This window comes from Chironomus tepperi, unplaced genomic scaffold (assembly GCF_022539635.2).
Source record: "Chironomus tepperi strain 1889 unplaced genomic scaffold, CSIRO-AGI_Ctep_v1 contig_454, whole genome shotgun sequence".
Classification (NCBI taxonomy): domain Eukaryota; kingdom Metazoa; phylum Arthropoda; class Insecta; order Diptera; family Chironomidae; genus Chironomus; species Chironomus tepperi.
In genome coordinates this window covers 473,318-498,285 of record NW_027226576.1, presented here as the reverse complement: position 1 = coordinate 498,285, position 24,968 = coordinate 473,318, and the positions used below count along the sequence as shown (strand labels likewise).

General features: G+C 29.9%; 3 protein-coding genes across 5 annotated transcripts; 2 read left to right on the top strand and 1 right to left on the bottom strand.

The window, feature by feature from the left end:
- Positions 1-25: 25 nt before the first annotated feature.
- Positions 26-6,167, bottom strand: LOC139098884 (ankyrin repeat domain-containing protein 11-like). 3 transcript variants are annotated; one of them, XM_070651256.1, is made up of 6 exons: positions 6,053-6,167; positions 5,762-5,892; positions 5,555-5,704; positions 5,235-5,495; positions 408-2,314; positions 26-335 (listed from the first exon to the last, which is right to left on the bottom strand). In XM_070651256.1, exons 2-6 carry the CDS (start codon positions 5,880-5,882, stop codon positions 150-152), a joined length of 2,625 nt encoding a protein of 874 aa, XP_070507357.1. In that variant the 5' UTR covers positions 5,883-5,892; positions 6,053-6,167; the 3' UTR covers positions 26-149. The 3 variants fall into 3 exon arrangements, with proteins under 3 accessions (XP_070507357.1, XP_070507358.1, XP_070507359.1); XM_070651257.1 differs by having other exon boundaries at positions 5,762-5,922; positions 6,053-6,146; XM_070651258.1 differs by lacking the exons at positions 5,235-5,495; positions 5,555-5,704; positions 5,762-5,892; positions 6,053-6,167 and adding an exon at positions 2,394-2,558.
- Positions 6,168-6,182: 15 nt separating this feature from the next.
- On the top strand, positions 6,183-7,941 carry Orc4 (origin recognition complex subunit 4). Its single transcript, XM_070651281.1, has 4 exons — positions 6,183-6,427; positions 6,485-6,695; positions 6,772-7,565; positions 7,636-7,941. The coding sequence occupies exons 1-4, from the start codon at positions 6,251-6,253 to the stop codon at positions 7,795-7,797; spliced, it is 1,344 nt and encodes a 447-aa protein (XP_070507382.1). The 5' UTR covers positions 6,183-6,250; the 3' UTR covers positions 7,798-7,941.
- ETH (Ecdysis triggering hormone) lies at positions 7,930-8,731 on the top strand. The gene is made up of 2 exons (XM_070651307.1): positions 7,930-8,065; positions 8,130-8,731. Exons 1-2 carry the CDS (start codon positions 7,964-7,966, stop codon positions 8,634-8,636), a joined length of 609 nt encoding a protein of 202 aa, XP_070507408.1. The 5' UTR covers positions 7,930-7,963; the 3' UTR covers positions 8,637-8,731.
- Positions 8,732-24,968: the final 16,237 nt, after the last annotated feature.

The following is a 24,968-nucleotide window of genomic DNA, read 5'->3' as shown; positions in this document are numbered from 1 at the left end:
AAAAAATTAAAGGTAAAAGAATGAATTTGAATTCTTAAAATGCGTTAGTGTTAAATTTGAATTTTATTCATCGTATATAGGAATAATAATTTAAATTATTTTTGTTTTATAAGATCCTTTAAAGATTTATACTCCTTTGGAGTGTAATTTTAATCGCTAGTACTTGGTGTAGTATATTCGTCACTAACATCAACCATCGGAACATGCAGTTCCTCAATTTCCGGTGTTGCCTTGTAATCACAAAGTGCTAGTTCTTTTAGCTTCCAATCCCAGTCCATTTTTTGAACAGCATGAAGACTTTCTGCTTCATTTGTGTGCCTAATTATCATCGCTTCCTAAAAAAATTAAAGTAACAAATAAAATTATTTAACAATACTTTTGAGAGAAGTATTTATTAGGAAATTTACCTTAATTTTATCCCATTTGTCATCCAGTTCTTTTAATGCTTGATAAAATACTCTGCCATGTGATCTTTCCCTATTTTTATTTCTGTATTTTTCCTCCTGCTCAGGAGTAATTATATTATATACTTCTTCATCCTTGAGCATTGTGCAAACTGAGAATGGTTGTGATTGATTTGCAATCATTTGTGCTGCTTTACAATGGACACGAAGAATTTCTTGTTCTTTAGATAAAACTAATTTCTCCTTTTCAACAATATGCTTCATTTTCAGTCTATGACGTTCTTTTTCTTGCTCGACAAATGTATCCTTCATTTGAGTTGGTAAAAGCGGGGGAATGATTATGTTTGGCTCAGTAGGAGTTTTACCTTGCAAGGAATACGTCCTTCGATTCATGAGATAGTCTTCGAGTCCTTTAAGTGGCCTCGGTTCTATTGGATGTAAATTTCTATGTCGCTGTTCAATTTGTTTCCTTAAATCTATATACATTTGATAGCAATTTGCAAACGGTTGATCATGAGGATGAACGGGCTCATTTGATTTTTCCTGACCATCTTTTGAGTTGTTATCCTTTACATCAGCATTTGATGATGATGATGATGACGATGTAGAGGAAGCTGAGGAATTTTGTGATGATTCCTTACTACTCGCTTTAATTTTTCTCTTTCTGGGATGAAGTTCAACAGACGAGTTTTGGGACGATGTTGAGCCAATCGACGTTCCTTGTGCTTGTTGCTGAGATTGTGTTGATTGTTGATTATTATTATTTGCAGATGATGTTTGTAACGATGAAGAAGACATTTGAGCTATTGTAGATGTGGAACTAACAGATGTTTGAATTGAAGAAATCTGTACAGTTTGTCCTAAATGATGTCCTTCTGAATCATTTCCATTTCCAATTGTAGAGGAACTATCTGTGTTCTGAGCTGCAGGTGATGGAGTAGAACTAGCTGGCAATTGAGGAGATGAATTATTGGAACTTCGATCATCTTTCGAATCTTTTCCACTTCTTTGCGAACTTCTTAAAATACGCGATTCTTTTGATTTACATGATGGTTTCGTATCCTCGCTAGACTTATTGGAATCTACAGATGGACTTTGTCCTCTTGTTGTTACTGACGTTGCTGCACTAATCGCTTCTTTTTCATTTGATGTGTTACTGCTTTCGTTTGCTGTTGTTATAATATAAGGAAGTCCCGAAACATTTCTTGTTATGGTTGTTTTATTTGTACGCAAATTTGAATTTTGTGTTCCTTCTTGGGTTTCATTCGATGGACCAGCAGAAGATTGTTGCTGCGGTATAACTATTTTTAAAGGTGGAACTTTTGGTCCTTCTCCATTCTTCGAATCATCATTGTCAGTTTCAACTTCTGGTGATTTCGTAGTTTGAATATTTGGACTTTCACATGGACTTTTGCGTTCAATGTTTCCACTGCTTTTATTCATCAGTCCTAATGTTTTTGATGCTGGACCAGGAATTTTTTGACCAATTATTCTAGAACCAAGCCTATTTGTTCCTGTTGATGGTCCACTGGTCTTATTTACTACATCCTTCGCTGCAAAATCGGAATCTTTTCTTTTCTTTCGTTTTGAATCCTCATCTGTTGGCGAAGATGTTCCATCATTTCGATCAATTTGATCACTTAATGCCCTTTTCTGCTGTACATTTAAAGATGCTGCAGTCATTGTTGGCGTATCACTATCTGTGCCACTTTTTTCATCCGACGATTTCTCAAAACTTTTTATTGGATTTTCATCTCCGGAACTACACGATGAATGTTTTGGTGTTGAAACAAATTCGTAAATATCTGATGGTGCGGAACTTGTTGATGCACCTGTTCCTGTATCTTCATTATCTGCCGATTTCTTTAAATCTCCACTTGTTGTCTTCTTTTGTTGCTTATTTGCCATGTCTGCGAAGAAAAACAATTTTTTTGTTTAATTTTAGAAAAAAATAAAAAAAAAAAATTCTAATCTTAAAATTATATTAACTTTTACTCTTAAAGGTGGTGTAGTTGTACTGCATAGTTCTATAGAACTAGATATATTAATGATCAATTGATTTTCAAAATTTAATGCCCAGAGATAACTTTCACTCAATAATACATATTATGCAGGATATTTTAGAAAAAGTTACAAATAAGTTTGAATTTACATCTTTTAAAAAATAATCTTATTTTGTTTTGGTAATACCGGCACACATACATATGAATTAAGAATTCAAAACTGTTGAAGAGGTCATTGATGTTATTTATTTCTGCTAAAATTATTTCATACATTTTGTGTTGAAACATACAGTTTATTCTTTTCTTTTATTCCCACTACTTGGACATGCGAGATAAACGTAAAGATTTATACAAACATAAATATGTTCGCAATAAATACGATTGACAGTACGATATTTTATCGAAATTGTTGGTTTATCTACAACGTTTACAATTCTTAAAAAATAATTTTACCCTTGCTTCGTTAAATTTTTCTTCAAATAAAATTAAATAATACCAAAAAAGTATGCACTCACACGTATTGTGATAAAAGGAAAAAAGTGTGTTTCCTTTGAAACAATACATACTTTCAATAAAATTTATATTTTAGCATTTGATTTCCAAATTGAAATTCATGTGAATGAGGCTGACCTGCCTCATTGTTTTGCATCATCATTCTGAACACACTTGACGGAAACTTATTAGTTTCTAAAATGATATCAAGTGTATTTTGATCAATCTATTAATCTCCTTATATTTAAATTAAAGTCATTTTAATTTGAAAACTTGTTTCAGAGCATTAATCTATCTTAAAGCGTGTAATCTTCACTTGTTTCTTCTCTCGTTTCACTCTCATTTTTCTCTCATATTTTTAATATCATTATAATTTTTGCACTGCCAAAGTTGCAACAGTATGTGTATCTATAGATATTTAATTATTCTTAAAAATCATACTTTTTTTTATTAAATAGCAAGGCTGACCAAATATTTTATAGAAAATATGTATCGTGTCCAACAATTGTGTTATACGCTTTTCTAGTAGAATTGAATTTTGATATTTTGGAATTTAAATTTAGAATCTAATTTTTTTCATATCTAACTTATCTTAATTTAAAATATTAAATGTAACGGATAGCATTACAATTACAGATCTCTTTTTCGTTTTTGGAACAGGAGTCATTTTCAAGGTCGTTTATGTTGACATACTTTATAAATTTTTTTATCGATTTTTTTATTGAAAAAATATTTTACATTGTATATGTTCCAATAAATAAGGAAGTTGAAATTCAAACAATTTTTGAAAATTAGAACATCAGGAGTACTGCACAGAGTATGTCATATGAATGCACAAATCGAGATTGCATATTATATGGCAATACATGCTCATTTTCTCCTTCATTTAGTGTTTGCGCAAATTTTCAACGAATCGATTGTACTGCGGGTTTCACTTTTACTGCTACCTTTTACAAACATTTATTTATTTGTGTGTAAATGCCAAATCAGCACTGGGAGAATATTTTTTTACTTCCAACAACAAATCAGTTATATAGTATCATTATTTCCTTTTTAAGTAGTTTATCATATTATAACTATTTTGTTCTCTTTTGAAGATATAAATTTCAATACTGAAATGTATTTTAGGAGCAAGATAAAAAGCGATTTACGATACTTCAATTATAAATAATAATAATAATAGGTAATTTATATTTCTTAGATAAACATATTCGAATATATTTACACAAGTAATGAGTAATACTATTACTTGTTTACAGTAATTAATAGAAATAAATGTATGTCTATAATATGCAACACAAGTTCACAAGTTTTTTTTAGTTTTTTTTATTGGTACATAATAATGATTAAACTCTCTCATTTCATAATCTAAAAGTGACAAATTTTGACACTTTAATACACGACACAAAAAAACATTCAGAATGAGAATAAACAAAGAAATTTAACGAAAATGAAACGGCGAAACAATACAGTCATCCACAAATACACGAATACTTATTTTATTTTCCTTCTTCTTTTTCTTTGCTAAATTTTCTTCTTTTTTTCATCGTTTGTTCTTTAATTTATATCCGACAGAAGTAAAAACTTGTGAAAAATATTAATGGCAAGCATTACAAATCATTTGTATTATTTTGCTACTTACGTTTTATTTGATTAATTTGAAAAAGAAATATTCTTAGAGAACTTTTTTACTAGGAAAAATTAAAATTTTCTCTTGTACAAAAGTTATTTCGTTGTGAATTTGAGAGATTAAATTATAGAAAAAAATTAAGTTCCATTCAGTTGGCGAAAAACTACTACGAAAACACTTAATTCTTGAGTTCTTTACGCTTATTATCACTAATAAGAAGAAATATTATTTTTTAGATTTAAAATTTTGGTTTTTTGGTATATATAAAAAATAGTACGTTGTCACACGTTGAAAATTCACAGAAGAATGAAAAGAAATGTATGAAAAATTCTATTCGGAAAAAGTATATAGTAATACGTACTCAAAGTTTTGTATGTATTAAAATTATAGCGACTATATGGGAGTATCTCTCATTCTCAATTCTTACGCTCTTCATTTATTTTCCATACATAAAATTTTGTTTCATATTTGGAGTGAATAAACTCTGTTGAAAATTTAAATGCCTTATTCATTACATTCAACACCGGAAAATAAATACGAGGGTAATGAATGCGAATGTGTGTGAGTAAGAAAAAAAAATATTGATAAGAATTTGAGAAAGAGAGAGTGAGTGTTCTTTTCGAGAGAGTGTCATCAATCATTAGCAATTCGTAAATTCATAAATTCTCAATAAGAGAGAAATTTTTTTATTCATAATGTTCTCACCTGTGAAAGTACTGCTGAAGAAATTTACTAGAGATGGATGAGCAATATCTTGTGCAGATTTTCCTTTTTTATTCTTAAACAACGGATCTGCTCCCCTTTCGATCAGCATTTTTACTAGCTTTTGATTTCCAAAACTCGCAGCATCATGTAAAGGAGTCATGTCATCTAAACCTGTAGCCATGACATTTGCTCCAAACTTTATAAGTAACTGTGCCAAATGATAATGTCCATGATTTGCTGCTTCATGCAACGGCGTCCATCCTAAAGAAAATTAAGTTATAGCTTATTAATAAAACTTATTATAAATATGTACATCATACCAGCAAAATCTGTAACATTTGGGTTTGATCCTTGTTCCAGCAATTTTTTAGCTCCTTCTAAATCTCCTTTTTTTGCAGCAATATGAAGTGGTGTTTCTCCACGTTCATTTCTATCCTTTACTTTATTACTCTGACTGTTTGGACTTAGCTCTAAAATATAAATAATAAGAAATAGAATAGAAAATCAAATATTATTTATTATATTACCAGCTTCCGTTGTCGAAGAAGTCATTTGCATTAACAGGGCCATTTGTTGTCTTTCAGACATCGGAGTCGGTGCCGACGATCTAGAATGTGTTGCGTTTCTTCTTTGAGGCGGTGGTGCCATAATCTGTTTTCTGACAATTGAAATTAACAAATAATTCAATCTATAAACAACAAAGAATTTCAATATTGAGAAAATTTGTAAACACATATGAAAATTTTTAAAGTTCTATTATTTTCTAAAAGGCTTTTAAGTTATAAATACAATGAACTTATGATAATAAATTTCCTTACTAATTTAAAACTATTTTGATCATTTAATATACTATGTTTATGGGATAAATTAATTTTTTTGTTCAATTTTGTTAATCTCCTTTTATTTTTGTTATTCTTTAAGGGCGAATTCATTTAACCGAGATGACCAAATTTCATTTTACGCGGTATTTATGCTTTCTTAATTAAAATTTACGGTCTTAATAAAAATTTAAAACGATGGATATGAGTGAAGCTAAAGCATTTTTAAAGAAGAGATTGTATTGTGATAAAACTACTTTATATGGATTTGATAAAGAGAAGGAACAAATTAATGATCTTTTTATACGAACAGCAAAAAATAGTGAAAGTAATTCTGCTATATTAATTGGACCAAAAAAATCTGGAAAATCTACTGTAAGTATATATTTAAATAAAGCGAATTATTTAATTAATATATTTTATTACTTTCAGCTTCTAAATTCTGTTTTATTTGACTTAGTACAAGATAAAGTGTTTGTTTCCAACACTTTATTGATTTATTTAAATGGATTAATTCATATTGATGATCGTTTGGCACTGAAGTCTACAACAGTACAAATGAATCTCGAAAAGGAAGTAGAAGGAAAGACTTTTTCATCATTTTCGGAAAATTTGTCATTTCTATTATCATGTTTGAAGACAGGTTGGTTCTTTAGACTTATCTTCTATTGAATTGTCTCTTCTATTTTAATCAAAACCTTATTTTATTTCTGTTTTAGGAAAAGATTTACAGCGATTAATATTCATAATTGATGAAATCGATCTATTTTGTACACATCATAATCAAACGCTGTTATATAATTTATTTGATGTTGCTCAGTCAGCTCAAACACCGATTTGTGTACTTGGAATTACAAGTCGTTTAGATGTAATTGAACTTTTGGAAAAGCGTGTCAAGTCTAGATTTTCACATAGACAGATCTTCATGCTTCCTGACAGTGAAAACTTTCAAGGTTTTGCTAACATATTTAAATCACTTTTGTTGTTGCCCTCAGCGAAAGAATCTGACATTATTTCTCAGAAATTTGCCAATTTACCACAAAAAGTAATCAAACAAAATAAAATTCCATTTCTACGCAAACATTTTGATCCAAAAGAATTTTCATTATCAAAGAAATGTATTAATGAATGGAATAAAATGATTGAACAGTTGACTTCAAAGAAAAAGGTTCTAAATGCTTTGGAAATACTTTTTAATACAAATGTTTCACTTGGACCGTTAAAAAGATTTTTATATGAACTTCTTTCAATTGAATCAAATATCACTGAAAACGATATTTCTAAATTAGTTGAACATTTATATTTTGAGGATGACAAAGTGAAACTAATCAATGGACTCTCGGTTTTAGAAATATGTTTACTAATTTCAATAAAACATCATTCTGAGATTTATGACAACGACCCATTCAATTTTGAAATCATCCTAACACGCTATAATAAATTTGCCTTAAAAAGTTCAACAATGCAAAACATCGATCGAGAAGTGGTATTGAAAGCCTTTGAAAATTTAAAGGTATTAACGATTTTATGTCAAATTAATTTCAATTTTTAAATATTGGTATTTTTTTTATTCTATTTGTCAGTATCAGGAATTTATTGCTGCCATTGGACATGAAGGCAAAATGCAAAAGGAGTATCAAATGCATAAATTGTTAATATTTCCAGACAATATTGAACGAGCATTGCAGAAATATCATAATCTACCAACAGAAATAGAACATTGGTCAAAAAGCTGTATTATTTAACCTCTATAATTCTTTAATTATTTATGTTTTTGTTACCCCTATTTTATTTCGTACATGTGTGAAGACTGAATACAAATTAGTTTTTTTCAAAAAATTTTTTTTATATAAATAACATTAAATTTTTAAAAGCATATCAGTTACATTGAGTTTTTAGAAAGATAAAGATATGAAGATAACTACAATTTGTGTCTTAATTTTGTTATTCTATTTTGTATCTGCAAATGATGCACCAGGGTTTTTTCTAAAAACTACCAAAAACATACCGAGAGTGAGTAGATCTATAATCATTTTAAACATCATTTAATTGATAATATTCTCAACAAAAAATACAGTTAGGAAAGCGAGTATTTATTAAGCAAGGTTCAAAAAATATTCCACGTTTAGGACGTAGAAGTGAATCTCATGATACAGATGATTCAAAAAATTATAACCACGTGCAGCCCTTTGATTCAAAATTTATATTGGATTTCTTACAAGATGAAATGATGATTGGTGATGGAGATTTAAAATTTTTATCATGGGATGATTTAGATAAAGCATTGGAATTAGATTCTACATTAAAGCAAAAATTAACGAGCATTGCAAGGGATAAAGAAATCGAAGAATTGAGGAAATTTGCTTACGATATGAATTTGATTGGAGATCATGATATGTATGGAATAACTGGAGATCAGAACAAAAATAACAAAATTTATCAAAATTTTATTCCTTTTGAAACTCAAAATAATCATAAATATGACAACAATGAAAATGACTTTTACTATTATTATACCAATGAAGTTAAAAGGAATGGTAAAAGTTTAAAGACTAATCGCTTTCCAAAACTATTTACAAATTAGTATATTGACTTCGTTATATTTACGATTTGTTCCTGAAATTTTTATATATAGAAAAAATAGAAACATAACTCAATAAATATTTGTTGTATCGCAAACTGTTTTCCTTTTTATTTTTGATTCCTTTGTATATATGTCGATCCACATACCAGAAATTTATTAGGAATTAAAAGTTAATTTTTTTAAAGCTATACATATTTAACACAGTTTATTAAAAACCAATGATATGTGTTTATTGGTTTGTAGTTATGGCTGATTGCCTGTGATTGGCTGTTTTATTTTCATACAGATTTTCTTTTCTCTTCATATTTCATCTATGCATTTAAAACGCAAGATTTAAACGATCGAAGAATCACTAATTATTGATTAGGTATTTAATTCCAAATATAACTTAGAAATGTTTTAATTAATTTAAATATTTTCTCAACCCGACAAATAGTGAGCTTGCTCACCTTAAATATCGATTAGTCAAGAGCTTCTATTGGGATTTAAATAAAAACTTTAAATTTCTGGGATTATCAAATTGTTTACAGGTATATACAAACAAATCTCAAAAACTTTCACAATTTCGGTAAAAAAAAGTTTTGCTAGAAAATTTGATGTTTATGAAAAAAAGGGGCGGAGCTTAGAGCGGAATGACAGACATAAGCATGCTCTTTGTCTGCTAGGGTTTTTACCTTACCAATCTTATAAGATTTTGAAATAAATAATATTGCAATCTCTCATTTGAACTAATGAAAAAATGGCAAAAATGAACCAGCTTTTAATAAATTTTATTTAATTCTAGATTAATCATTAAGTGTTCAACAGTCAAATTCAATTATTTTATTATTAAAAATTTTAAGATAATAATTTAATAATAAAAACTCATTCCTTTTAGTACATTTGGTGCGAAAATATGCTGGTTGATATGGATGTTACCGGTATGAAGTATATCTGAAAGGTATCTAAATTTCCCATAGTTAAAAAGGACTATTTTCAATTTTATTTTAATACTTACTCATCTTTTCAAATTCTATTCTGCTATTTTAAAATAATCGGATTTAAAGTCGAGAGGGCTTAAGGTAGGCTTTTCAATTGTTTTGTTATTCATAATGCAGAATCATCTAAAATGTTATTGCATTTTCTGTTTGTGTACCTAATAGATTAATGTAAAATAAAATAATGAAATATCTATGCCTATAAGTATTATACTATGAAGTTCTACATTCATGTTTACCCAGGTATGCAATATTTAATATGACACAAGAAACTAAATTTTCATAAAATATGTATTGGCAATATAATGACATGCACTCTAAAAGCCGCTTATTGTTATTTATTTTCTGAAGTGTAAACATTTTTTTTTAAAGAAAAGAACATGCACAAATTCTGATTGATTTTTGAAATGAAATGGGAGGACATTTATGATAATAAAACGTCTCGTTTTTAACATTTGGAGTGAAGTGAAAGTAAAATTTTAAAATAAGGATGAAAAAGGATCTTGGGTGGTGTTACATTAAACAGCCAAGAATAAAATAAAAACGTGAGAACCATGAAAAATTGAATAAAAAAGAGAAAACTACCACCCGTGGTTAATTGTGATGGTGTAAAATAAAATTGTCTATTTCTTTCTATTTGGCTTTTACCCAATTTTATTGAGTTAGATATTCCTTTAAGGTGTCTTAACTGTTCATATTATGTTATTTTTGAAGTAGATTTATGAGTGTAAACATCAATAAAATTTGATTTTTACAAACATTACACTTACAGAATTGATTTAGAACTATAATTTAAAGAACTATGAAAATTCTTTTCGAATCTACCTTGATTATAAAAAGCGTTTAAAAAAGGATTAAAACAATATTCAATTAAGATTTATCAATTACTGGTTATAATCATCTGATAGAGAACAACATGTAAGTATGTATGTAGAAATATCAAACAGGTATGCTAAGGTAGTTAAGGTGCAATTTACCTGAATTTAAATTTGTTGAATAATTTGCTCTACTTTTAAATTTAAGGGTATTATTACTTTAAAGAAGAGTTTTAGTCCTTTTCTTGTTTTTTACATTCTTTACGGACCATATTAAGGATATATCAAGATTTCCAGCATAGCTTATGTGAAATGATAATAAATAGCTTTAAACTATAATAAACTTCAAACGATGCAATTTCATCTTTCATTTGTCAAGTTGATGTGAAGTAGGAAAGATCTTGGGATGGCGCTATGAAGTTGACTACTTTTTCCTTTTTTTTTTTTAAAAAAAAAGATCCTTTTGTTCGGAAGATTTTCGACATATTCAAGGACATAGACTGTTAATTTTCTTGTACTTTTCTGACGTGTGCTGAGACATTGATTGATCTGTGAGACGAAGATATCGGAAAGTAGAAAGAAAATTGCAGTCTATTTTTGTGAAGAATATTTCGATCTGAATAAAAAATTCTATTTGAAAACCAAAAATCTTTACGAAATCAATTTTTTGACAAGTGTAACCAGTTCTTGAGGGAGCTATTGGCATGAAAGAAAAGAAAGAAAAAAACAATAAAAACTTCTCGCAATTATCTGAGGGCTTTTCTACTATAATTTAAATAATATAAAGTCTCTCGTTCTTTGTCTTTTTCGTTTCTATGTCTGAAATATTCACGTAAATTATTTTAAACACGCAATCCACGACGGATGGTTCCAAGAGACTGAAATTTAAAAATATATATACATATATATAAGATGTATAAAATAAAAAAAACAGCACTTGTTAGATCTTGAAAATTATTTCAGTGTTACAGTTGAGGTTAAAGTCTTTGTTTCTTATTTTTTTGATTTCTTATTATGATTGCAGTGTGAGAATTTTAAATCTAGATAAATACGTAAGATTTACAATAAATATTTCACCACATCAGCAAAAACATTTCATATAGTTCTCTATCATTTTTCCAAGAATTAAAAATGTCCCATGACTAATATAAGATTTCTAAAATAAAGATTTAGTCGCAAGTTAATTCTTAAAAGAAAATTTTATTTCAAAAAAGTACATGCTTGCAATAAAAAAGATTATCAATTGAATGATGAAAAATTTCATTACGTCCAAAATTTTTCAAAAATCAGACTCAATGTGAAAGACGGCAGAAAATAAAGCCAAGTAGTCGAAAGTCGTCGCCACTAAAAATGGAGTATAATTTTCAGAACGAAAATTCATCATGCAAGTTTTGTGTTGTATTACTGATGCGTGGCTTCTACATCTCAGACTTCAATTATTTCTCTTTTGTATCAGTAGTAGCAAGTTTCAAATTTGAGTCCTTTAACAAAAAGCTTAAAGGCAGTAAAATGTTGAATAATAAGCAGTAAGAAAAAATGAATTATTACTATAGAATGACACACATGGAGAATCATCATATAAATGACTCTTTGTACTTGATTCCTTCATACATTCATGTCGGCAGGTCGGCAATTTAGAAAAAAAAACCCAAGCGAGAGCCGCAAAGATATATTGAATAAAAAATATGAAAAGATGTTAAATGTAAGAATCTCAGATCTCAGCATATAATTACAGGCTTCGCTTTTGGAATTTGTTGTGTGTTTTAGGCCCCAGTTTCCGGTTGAGTCTTTTTCCAATCACTTTAATTGCCAATGAAATCATTCATAAAATTTATACATTTATTTCTTAGATTTACAATGAAGACGAATCCTTGAAAATAGTTGCCATTTTATATCCGATGAAATTTATTTTTGTTAAAAATGGGAAGATTATTTTTTCGTAGAACAAAACTTTATTAGATATTACAGTTTCTGGTTTGCTTTATTTATTTATTATATTCACACCAGTTTGTAACATTTTTTTTTTATACATCCATGACAAATTAACTTAAAGGAGAAAATATTATCAATCACTATAGTTGACAAAAGTAGAAAATGTTATGAAAATAATAGAAAGTTAAACTTTTGACGTGAATATGCTTAGAAAGACTTACTACTCTAGAAAAAATAATATTTTTTGACTCCCAGTAAAAAATCATTACTTTTAGCACATCCATCTAAAAAAAAAAGGTTTCATGTTGTGCCTTATAATTTATTTATTGCGCTATAACTCTTTCACTCTTTTCATTTCATATTCACACCAAATTTTCAATTTGGGTGAATATATTGTTTTTGGTCTATCACTGAAACCACTTTTTTTGATTTGCTGGATTACCCTTGGGGAATTGCCCCATATAGTTCCTAGCCAAAGTGCCTGATCTCCAACAGTGTTGGTGCCTGAGAATACGCAATCCCTTTAACAGTTAGAAAACCGCATCTCGATTGGTGCTTCCAGTGCCGAGAAATCGCAAAAAAACGCTTTCTGTCCTTTAGTTAGCAAGTTAGTTAGCAAGTTAGTTAAAGTTAGTTAGCAAGTTAATCGGCTGGATAACTCGCTTCAAACTCAATATTAAGACTTCGGGTTTTTTGCATCTGATAGATATCGGTTATGGCAAGAACTGATTAGTTTTTGGAACCATAAGATGCTTCCAGTGAGGTACATGATGCAAATAACTGTCATTTTTTGCAAAATTATAGCCGATTATTCCAAAACACATTTCGAAAAAATCATATTTTTTGATCATTTTTTCGATGTTACACTGTGTAACAGTAAAAAAATGACCGAAAAAATATTTTTTCAGCACTTGTTACACAGTGTAACATCACTAAAATTACCAACAACCACTTTCATATTGCACCAAATTTTCAATTTCGTATTTTTTGACCATTTTTTCGATGTTACACTGTGTAACAGTGAAAAATTTACCAAAAAAATACGTTTTCAGCTCCGGTTACATAGTGTAACATCAAAAAAATCACAACAAGCACTTTCATATTCACACCAAATTTTCAATTTGGGTGAATATATTGTTTTTGGTCTATCACTGAAACCACTTTTTTTGATTTGCTGGATTACCCTTAGGGAATTGCCCCATATAGTTGCTAGTTAAAAATCTGTGCCTGAGAATACCAATCCAACAGTGAAAACCGCATCTCAATTCGTGCTTCTAGTGCCGAGAAATCGCCAAAAAACGCTTTCTGTCATTAAGTTAGCAAGTTAGCAAGTTAATCGGTGCGATAACTCGTTTCAAACTTAATATTAAGACTTGGGGTTTTTTGCATCTGATAGATATTGTTTGTCGCAAGAGCTGTATTGTTTTTGGAGCCATAAGATGCTTCCACTGAGGCACACGATGCAAAAATCTGTCATTTTTTTGCGATTTATAGCCGATTATTCCAAAACACATTTTAATTTCTTCATAAAACCGAGAGTTTTCGGTTTTTTTGAATAATTCCGAAAACGTCTAGAGATATTAGCACATAGTTTATGTATGCAAAATTTCAACTCATAATAGTGAAACCACTGACCACCAGGGCTATATGAATGTTTTTGTTCGATTCTCCTATTGGTGCACATATAATGAAATTTTTTCTGCATAGGTAATCTTCTATAGCCTATAAAAATCCAACTGCAAAATTTTTAAGATCTAACTCACTTTATCATATTCACACCAAATTTTCAATTTGGGTGAATATATTGTTTTTGGTCTACCATGGAAACCACTTTTTTTGATTTGCTGGATTACCCTTGGGGAATTGCCCCATATAGTTCCTAGCCAAAAATCTGTGCCTGAGAATACCAATCCAACAGTGAAAACCGCATCTCGATTGGTGCTTCCAGTGCCGAGAAATCGCAAAAAAACGCTTTCTGTCCTTTAGTTAGCAAGTTAGTTAGCAAGTTAGTTAGCAAGTTAGTTAGCAAGTTAATCGGCTGGATAACTCGCTTCAAACTCAATATTAAGACTTCGGGTTTTTTGCATCTGATAGATATCGGTTATGGCAAGAACTGATTAGTTTTTGGAACCATAAGATGCTTCCAGTGAGGTACATGATGCAAATAACTGTCATTTTTTGCAAAATTATAGCCGATTATTCCAAAACACATTTCGAAAAAATCATATTTTTTGATCATTTTTTCGATGTTACACTGTGTAACAGTAAAAAAATGACCGAAAAAATATTTTTTCAGCACTTGTTACACAGTGTAACATCACTAAAATTACCAACAACCACTTTCATATTGCACCAAATTTTCAATTTCGTATTTTTTGACCATTTTTTCGATGTTACACTGTGTAACAGTGAAAAATTTACCAAAAAAATACGTTTTCAGCTCCGGTTACATAGTGTAACATCAAAAAAATCACAACAAGCACTTTCATATTCACACCAAATTTTCAATTTGGGTGAATATATTGTTTTTGGTCTATCACTGAAACCACTTTTTTTGATTTGCTGGATTACCCTTAGGGAATTGCCCCATATAGTTGCTAGTTAAAAATCTGTGCCTGAGAATACCAATCCAACAGTGAAAACCGCATCTCAATTCGTGCTTCTAGTGCCGAGAAATCGCCAAAAAACGCTTTCTGTCATTAAGTTAGCAAGTTAGCAAGTTAATCGGTGCGATAACTCGTTTCAAACTTAATATTAAGACTTGGGGTTTTTTGCATCTGATAGATATTGTTTGTCGCAAGAGCTGTATTGTTTTTGGAGCCATAAGATGCTTCCACTGAGGCACACGATGCAAAAATCTGTCATTTTTTTGCGATTTATAGCCGATTATTCCAAAACACATTTTAATTTCTTCATAAAACCGAGAGTTTTCGGTTTTTTTGAATAATTCCGAAAACGTCTAGAGATATTAGCACATAGTTTATGTATGCAAAATTTCAACTCATAATAGTGAAACCACTGACCACCAGGGCTATATGAATGTTTTTGTTCGATTCTCCTATTGGTGCACATATAATGAAATTTTTTCTGCATAGGTAATCTTCTATAGCCTATAAAAATCCAACTGCAAAATTTTTAAGATCTAACTCACTTTATCATATTCACACCAAATTTTCAATTTGGGTGAATATATTGTTTTTGGTCTACCATGGAAACCACTTTTTTTGATTTGCTGGATTACCCTTGGGGAATTGCCCCATATAGTTCCTAGCCAAAAATCTGTGCCTGAGAATACCAATCCAACAGTGAAAACCGCATCTCGATTGGTGCTTCCAGTGCCGAGAAATCGCAAAAAAACGCTTTCTGTCCTTTAGTTAGCAAGTTAGTTAGCAAGTTAGTTAGCAAGTTAGTTAGCAAGTTAATCGGCTGGATAACTCGCTTCAAACTCAATATTAAGACTTCGGGTTTTTTGCATCTGATAGATATCGGTTATGGCAAGAACTGATTAGTTTTTGGAACCATAAGATGCTTCCAGTGAGGTACATGATGCAAATAACTGTCATTTTTTGCAAAATTATAGCCGATTATTCCAAAACACATTTCGAAAAAATCATATTTTTTGATCATTTTTTCGATGTTACACTGTGTAACAGTAAAAAAATGACCGAAAAAATATTTTTTCAGCACTTGTTACACAGTGTAACATCACTAAAATTACCAACAACCACTTTCATATTGCACCAAATTTTCAATTTCGTATTTTTTGACCATTTTTTCGATGTTACACTGTGTAACAGTGAAAAATTTACCAAAAAAATACGTTTTCAGCTCCGGTTACATAGTGTAACATCAAAAAAATCACAACAAGCACTTTCATATTCACACCAAATTTTCAATTTGGGTGAATATATTGTTTTTGGTCTATCACTGAAACCACTTTTTTTGATTTGCTGGATTACCCTTAGGGAATTGCCCCATATAGTTGCTAGTTAAAAATCTGTGCCTGAGAATACCAATCCAACAGTGAAAACCGCATCTCAATTCGTGCTTCTAGTGCCGAGAAATCGCCAAAAAACGCTTTCTGTCATTAAGTTAGCAAGTTAGCAAGTTAATCGGTGCGATAACTCGTTTCAAACTTAATATTAAGACTTGGGGTTTTTTGCATCTGATAGATATTGTTTGTCGCAAGAGCTGTATTGTTTTTGGAGCCATAAGATGCTTCCACTGAGGCACACGATGCAAAAATCTGTCATTTTTTTGCGATTTATAGCCGATTATTCCAAAACACATTTTAATTTCTTCATAAAACCGAGAGTTTTCGGTTTTTTTGAATAATTCCGAAAACGTCTAGAGATATTAGCACATAGTTTATGTATGCAAAATTTCAACTCATAATAGTGAAACCACTGACCACCAGGGCTATATGAATGTTTTTGTTCGATTCTCCTATTGGTGCACATATAATGAAATTTTTTCTGCATAGGTAATCTTCTATAGCCTATAAAAATCCAACTGCAAAATTTTTAAGATCTAACTCACTTTATCATATTCACACCAAATTTTCAATTTGGGTGAATATATTGTTTTTGGTCTACCATGGAAACCACTTTTTTTGATTTGCTGGATTACCCTTGGGGAATTGCCCCATATAGTTCCTAGCCAAAAATCTGTGCCTGAGAATACCAATCCAACAGTGAAAACCGCATCTCGATTGGTGCTTCCAGTGCCGAGAAATCGCAAAAAAACGCTTTCTGTCCTTTAGTTAGCAAGTTAGTTAGCAAGTTAGTTAGCAAGTTAGTTAGCAAGTTAGGCAAGTTCAATCGGCTGGATAACTCCATAAGATGCTTCAAACTCAATATTAAGTTCGGGTTTTTTGCAAAGATGAACTGATTATAATAATAAGCTTCCAGTGAGTAATGATGCAAATAACTGTCAAAAATTATAGCCGATTATTCCAAAACACATTTCGAAAAAATCATATTTTTTGATCATTTTTTCGATGAATTATTACTGTGTAACAGTAAAAAAATGACCGAAAAAATATTTTTTCAGCACTTGTTACACAGTGTAACATCACTAAAATTACCAACAACCACTTTCATATTGCGGTTATGGAGAATCATCATATAAATGACCAAATTTTCAATTTCGTATTTTTTGACCATTTTTTCGATGTTACACTGTGTAACAGTGAAAAATTTACCAAAAAAATACGTTTTCAGCTCCGGTTACATAGTGTAACATCAAAAAAATCACAACAAGCACTTTCATATTCACACCAAATTTTCAATTTGGGTGAATATATTGTTTTTGGTCTATCACTGAAACCACTTTTTTTGATTTGCTGGATTACCCTTAAATTGCCCCATATAGTTGCTAGTTAAAAATCTGTGCCTGAGAATACCAATCCAACAGTGAAAACCGCATCTCAATTCGTGCTTCTAGTGCCGAGAAATCGCCAAAAAACGCTTTCTGTCATTAAGTTAGCAAGTTAGCAAGTTAATCGGTGCGATAACTCGTTTCAAACTTAATATTAAGACTTGGGGTTTTTTGCATCTGATAGATATTGTTTGTCGCAAGAGCTGTATTGTTTTTGGAGCTCATAAGATGCTTCCACTGAGGCACACGATGCAAAAATCTGTCATTTTTTTGCGATTTATAGCCGATTATTCCAAAACACATTTTAATTTCTTCATAAAACCGAGAGTTTTCGGTTTTTTTGAATAATTCCGAAAACGTCTAGAGATATTAGCACATAGTTTATGTATGCAAAATTTCAACTCATAATAGTGAAACCACTGACCACCAGGGCTATATGAATGTTTTTGTTCGATTCTCCTATTGGTGCACATATAATGAAATTTTTTCTGCATAGGTAATCTTCTATAGCCTATAAAAATCCAACTGCAAAATTTTTAAGATCTAACTCACTTTATCATATTCACACCAAATTTTCAATTTGGGTGAATATATTGTTTTTGGTCTACCATGGAAACCACTTTTTTTGATTTGCTGGATTACCCTTGGGGAATTGCCCCATATAGTTCCTAGCCAAAAATCTGTGCCTGAGAATACCAATCCAACAGTGAAAACCGCATCTCGATTGGTGCTTCCAGTGCCGAGAAATCGCAAAAAAACGCTTTCTGTCCTTTAGTTAGCAAGTTAGTTAGCAAGTTAGTTAGCAAGTTAGTTAGCAAGTTAATCGGCTGGATAACTCGCTTCAAACTCAATATTAAGACTTCGGGTTTTTTGCATCTGATAGATATCGGTTATGGCAAGAACTGATTAGTTTTTGGAACCATAAGATGCTTCCAGTGAGGTACATGATGCAAATAACTGTCATTTTTTGCAAAATTATAGCCGATTATTCCAAAACACATTTCGAAAAATATCGCTGCCTCGCTTCGCTCGGCCGCAGACAGTTAAGATTATTTCTTATCATCATTTTCTTTAAGTAAAAAATTAATCATTTATATATGTGTTTTATCCATAATATTATTATAAGTTTATAATATGATATGGCGGAATGTACTCGTAGGAGAGTAAAAGTATTTCGCCCTTAGGTCATGTGTTCAAATCCTACAAGATTTTTTTTAAATTTTTTTTTTTTGAGGTTTTTTTATTGTACGCATAAACTTTGCATAAATCAAGTAATTAAAGATATCATAAATAGAAATTTATGCCAAATTTTAGTTAGCAAAAACTATAGAAAAACTGACCGTTAATTTTGTACGGTTTTACATGAATTTGTATGGTTTTCAGCACTCGAAATTTGAATAAAAATTTAACGGTAAAAACACAAAATTTTCATTGTTAATGAATCAATTGATATTTACTGAATTAATCATATATATTGATATAATACCTAAAATTTATTAACTTTAACTGTTAAAATCAAATTGTATCTTTAAAATTCATGAAGAAATCATTTTTTTGTGATAATTTTAAACAGTTTTTGGAATTTCAAGCATAAGTGCTAAAACGAATTTCGATCCGTTTACGTTGGACTAAAACATGTGATAAAATGCCAACAACTCTGAAGACGTAACGGTTTTCCTTATTTTGTTCTAAAATTTGAAATAAGGAATTTTTTTATTCCTTATTTTAGTACATCGAGTCCGAAATCTTAAAAATACATGATTTCTAAGCAATAAATCAACTTATGAACTATGCAAACATAAATAAAAATGGTATTACTAATTGAAAAGTGAAGAACAGTTGATAAAACTAAAGAGAAAAATAGTAAAATTAATTGAAAAATAATTATCTTTGCTATTGTTGTGTGTGTGTTTACATGTATTAGTAATGTTTACAAAAGTGACCAATCAGAATTAATTCAAGTTTTCTAGTGTGAATTATGCTATTATTGAATTAAAATCCCTTCAAATTGCGAGAAATAATTTAAAAGATTACTAAAATTACAATTATGAAACGTATTAATAGCTGATTACTTCTAAAAAAGTTGAAAATCTAATGATCAAAATTTTACATTGCATATGTATGTGTAAATTTTTTCGTACACAAAATGAATTCAAATTCAAAATTTTGGACTAAGTAACGGAAGCTTTTGCTCTTCAGAGTTGTTGGATAAAATGGACTCTCTTTGGAATCAACTAACAATGAAATTTTGAGATTCAGATCCCTTCTTTTTCACGCATAGCAGACATATGTATGAGTCTATCGAGCAAACTTTCGTACAGATTCTAATGTGATCTACATTAGTACTGTAATCTACCCAAGTCAGGCGCGCGAAGCTCAGCCCGGCTCGTATAGTGATCTATATAAGGATTGTAATCTACACAAGTCGGGCGAGCGAAGCTCAGCCCATATCGTATAGTGATCTATATAAGGACTGTAATCTACCCAAGTCGGGCGAGCGAAGCTCAGCCCGGCTCGTATAGTGATCTATATAAGGACTGTAATCTACCCAAGTCGGGCGAGCGGAGCTCAGCCCGGCTCGTATAGTGATCTATATAAGGACTGTAATCTACCCAAGTCGGGCGCAGAGCATTAGAAACTGCACTTGTATCAAAATATGTTGGCATGAGAAGAAAAATAGTTCGAGCGAAGCTCGAACTGAAGTAGTTCGAACGTAGTTCGGACTTGATTGAGCGAAGCTCACAAATTTTTGCGCCCTGAACGGAGCGAAGCGAGTGAAGGCGTGAAAATTTTCCCAAGCATTAGAAGCTGCACTTATATCAAAATATGTTGCCATGAGAAGAAAAAAAATTCGAGCGAAGCTCGAACTTAAGTAGTTCGAACGTAGTACCCAAGCATTAGAAACTGCGTCCAAGCGAGGCTCGAATTATCACATTTATTTGATAAATCTATTATTTTGTTCAAGTTTTTTTTTTAATTCTTACTTTTCTGATCTACGTATGGTGTGAATATTCCATGAAGCGTGATCCGCTTCATTACTAGTTTTCCATTATGTTTGTATCTTAAGACCAGAAAATATTCATAGTTAAGAAAGCAAAAAGTAGAAATCTAATATCCAGAAATAATTTTTAGTGATGATGATTCTGTTCATTTGTTCACATACAGTTCGGCAGTTTTTGTACTATTATAGAATGATACATTAGCTAAAGCATTTTAAACCAATTTTTCATTTTCAACATTTTTTAACTTACTGCCGCGCTCAAATACAGCCTAAGGTGATTCGTTACTGAAAAAGATTGATATTGTTTCGGTTAGCTTTATTTTCTTTATAATTCCTATTCACAAATAATTAATTGTATTGTAAAATGTTACTGCTTTTGAGTTTTTTCGGAAGCATACATTTTTTAGATAGTATTTTCAATTTTTCAAAAAGTTATCTACAATTCTAAAATGTAAAATATACAAAAAAAAGAGATCGAATTTTTAGTACTTGTTTAATGCGATTACAAAAGATAAGAGAATATATTTGCAATCAAGAATTCTTTTCATGGAGAAAGGGAGACCAAAAAATAGGTACAAATGAAATCACGTGAAAAAGGAGTAGAAAGATGAAAAGATTTTCACCGCATAAGCTGGCGCCACTCTCCTCAAATTTTTTTTATGATCTTCTTATAGTTTTGGATAGATTAAATCCAGCCTGAGCCCATAATTTAAAATTAGATTATGAATGAAGAGGAAACATCATCGTGTTTTTTATTTACCCTAATCTTATGCTAGATGTGACTAGAATCGTCATATCAGGGAAACACGAAATCTACTCGTCATTTCCTTTTGAGATCACAATATCTCGATTATGTCAGATTTGGGAACATCTTGTTGAATGATCATGTAACTCATAGGAGAGATACACCTTTCTATCGTGACTTTTGTTTGTCAAAAAATGAAAGAATGAAAAATAAAAAAATCATGAATGAAACTGTGTAAAGCAACATGGCGATCGAAAGATTTCAGACATAGGAAATCACGATAAATAATCATTTTTGTGAATGAATTGAGAGGCTAATAAATGGCTTCAGCATGAGCGAGATCTATTTTTGACGAGTGAAGATCTTTTAATGAAAATTATTTTTTTTTTTTGGTATTTTTCAAAAAGAGGAACAATTTTAGATAATTACAATAATTGTACGTCTTGGTAATGGAAATAAAGTCAGTTGAATTTTGTTGCCTTTTCATATGTGATTTCTTTTAGGATTATGTATTTTAAGAAGTTTCTTACCTACGATTTTTATTAAATTCCTGAAGCAACTGCTAGATTAAGATAGACTAAAGTTTATTATCAAAAAAACATAAAAAATATTATACTATAATTAAAATTTTTGTCATGAAATTTAAATATTTTTTTCAATAAGATCCGATTCTTCAATTAAAAATGTTACCAATAATCGTTTTTGAACTAACAGGTATTCTACAAAGACAGCTGTATTTTGTATTACTTTACAATGTAAATGTCTGAGCTCGTTCATGTTATGAATGTAGTGATTTGTACATAGAGGGATTTCTTTTTTCTTTTCGAGTAAACAGCATAATATTTATATAATTATTTTAATCGTCGACAAGGTCGAAAGAAAAATTTTTCAACTACAATTTTAGTAATATTTTTTTTTAATAAATATTTAAAGTTCTTTTTATTAAAAAGAGGTGCTCTATTTGCTAAAAAATCAGAAATATGATGTTCTAATACTCATTTTTACAGAAACGCGTACAATATCTATCAATGTAATACGAAGAGTGAAAATATTATGTTCCAACGCGAGATCCCGCATATTATTAATTACTTTTATAGACTAACATTCTGTATAATGAAGTAGGAGGATTTTCTACTTTAAAAATTTTGTTTTGATTTAGAATTTGACCGACATCGGTTAGTATTTTATTCCAGAGAATTATCAGAATAAAATAGAAGTAGAAATATTAAAACCTCTAACTTTTTGATAAATTTAAAGCGTCTTATTTATCTACCGATTGAAGAACTTTTTTTAGTATTAATATATGAGTTCTTCAAAAAGGAAAGAAGCGAAAGAAGAAATGAGCAAGTCTGCACCCGCCCAAAAATACTGGAACTGCTTGGCGCCGTAACTAGCAAGCTAGCAGCCACTTCAAAGCGCTTAGAGCAAAATTATTGTTCCTTTTCTTTCTTTCTTTTTATTAAGAAACGAATGTGTATCCATATAAATATGTATTTCGGCAATTTATTAATTGATGATTCCTCTCAGTTACAAATTATTTTTTTGACCGAGCGAACTACTTGTGAAAAAAACATTAGCATTTAACAATCAAATTTCATGTTTTTGTTCTAGCGACTTAAACTTTTTTTTTGCTGGCTCCTTTTGAAATACTCTGATTTCATGTCCAATTATAAAAAGCAACAAAGTTTTAGAGATACGTCAATAAACACACGGTAAACTTTTCTTGGTAAAAAATTTATTTTCTTTTCAGTCAGCTAATTAACATAATTGTGAGTCGGTTATATCGGCACTCAAAAACGATGCAATGTGTTGAATTTTGCAAAATTCTGTTCTTCTGAAATTATAATATTTTTCATGTTAATAAAATTTCAAGGTTATACCGTTGTTTTGTCTAAGTGTCTTTAAAAATTTATTAATTTAAGCTTCTGAATTTAATTTTTAATGTAAAAAATGCTGATATTATTGTTAAATAAATTTTTAAGGAGCAAAGTTTTTATGTTTCTGCATTTCCGCTTTTTCGCTGCAGAAAATAATTCAACATTTACGATTTTGCTGGAAGAAAAATCATTAAGATGATCATAAAATATTAGTGAGTTGAGATCAAAGACAGCAACATTTATTTTGGTCAAGTTCTAATGCTCAGAAATGGCAAATGAAATATTCATTGAACGTTCAAAACCATTAAAATATTATTTTTTATTACGTAATTAAGAAGTCTTTGAAATTTATCTTCCTTAAATACTGCGCAAAAGAGCATGAATACGTGTTTCAAAAAAAAAAAAAACTTGAGCATTCAATATCTACGCAAACAGAAAAAGACCAGTAGCAAAGATGCCTTCCTGTAAAGTGTTGTTGTAATGAATTCATAAATATTGATGTGCTTTGATGGCTTTTTCAATATATAAATATATATACATATAAAGGTATAGGCTCAAATGAAGTAGCACAGCAGATAAATAAGATAAATTTTAAAGCATACTTAATGAAAATGACAAATGATCGTTTGATGACGATTCACTTTTTTGTTTATTTTTGACTAAGAGAAACATAAGTAATTTGTTGATCGACAAATTGAGCTATTAAGAACCATTTTACATTGTGAATAGTTAAGTTTATTGAAAATTGTTTTACTTTTATTTTCACATCTCATGCTTTGATCTATCTCTAGTGTTTAAAAAGTGTGATCATCAATTAGAATAAAATTGAATAAACTCAACTTTCTGAAATTGTGATTAATGATTTAAATGTGAGAAAGCAAAATAAATAAAATTGGTGTAAGTTGCTTAATTTAGAATTTTTATTTACTTATTGGTAAGCTATATCAACTTTTCATTGTCTGTATGAATATTTAAAATGTAGAAAGAAATTTTTGGAATAAATTAATTCTTCTAACTTCTGTTCAAAGTTTTACTTAAAAATCTTTCCTTTTAACGTTATAGGTCTGTAACTGTTTTAATTGTTATATTTTGAATTAACTTTTCGAATTTTTGACAACTATTGATAAAACATTAAATTTTAGATAATTGAAAACATTTGGAAATTTTAGTATTGTAATGAAAATAAAAACAATTTTCAGTAAAAACTTAAATCTTGTATATTTTTTCTCATAAGTCTCATCTAATGAAATGATTTCAATTGATGTAAAGTATGAAACTATTAAGTCGAAAAATATTTTAAGTGTAAGCATATATCTCGAATAAGTGGCGCTGGCTAGAGCTTACTAAGTGAGTCTGAAAATAAAATTGAATTATCATCGAAATTAATTGTACATCAATATTTGTAAATACACAAGAAAAAAATATAAAACTCCACTTTACATTTTACAAGTGAAAGAAACATTCCATATTCATTTGCAATGCTGCTACCTCGTCATATTTCATGAGTTTTATAAAAAAAAAAAAATATTTTTCATTTATGAAAGAAAATCCGTTTCACGAGTTCTGCTGCTGCTGTATGCTTCACAAGTTGCTGACTAAGCAAATG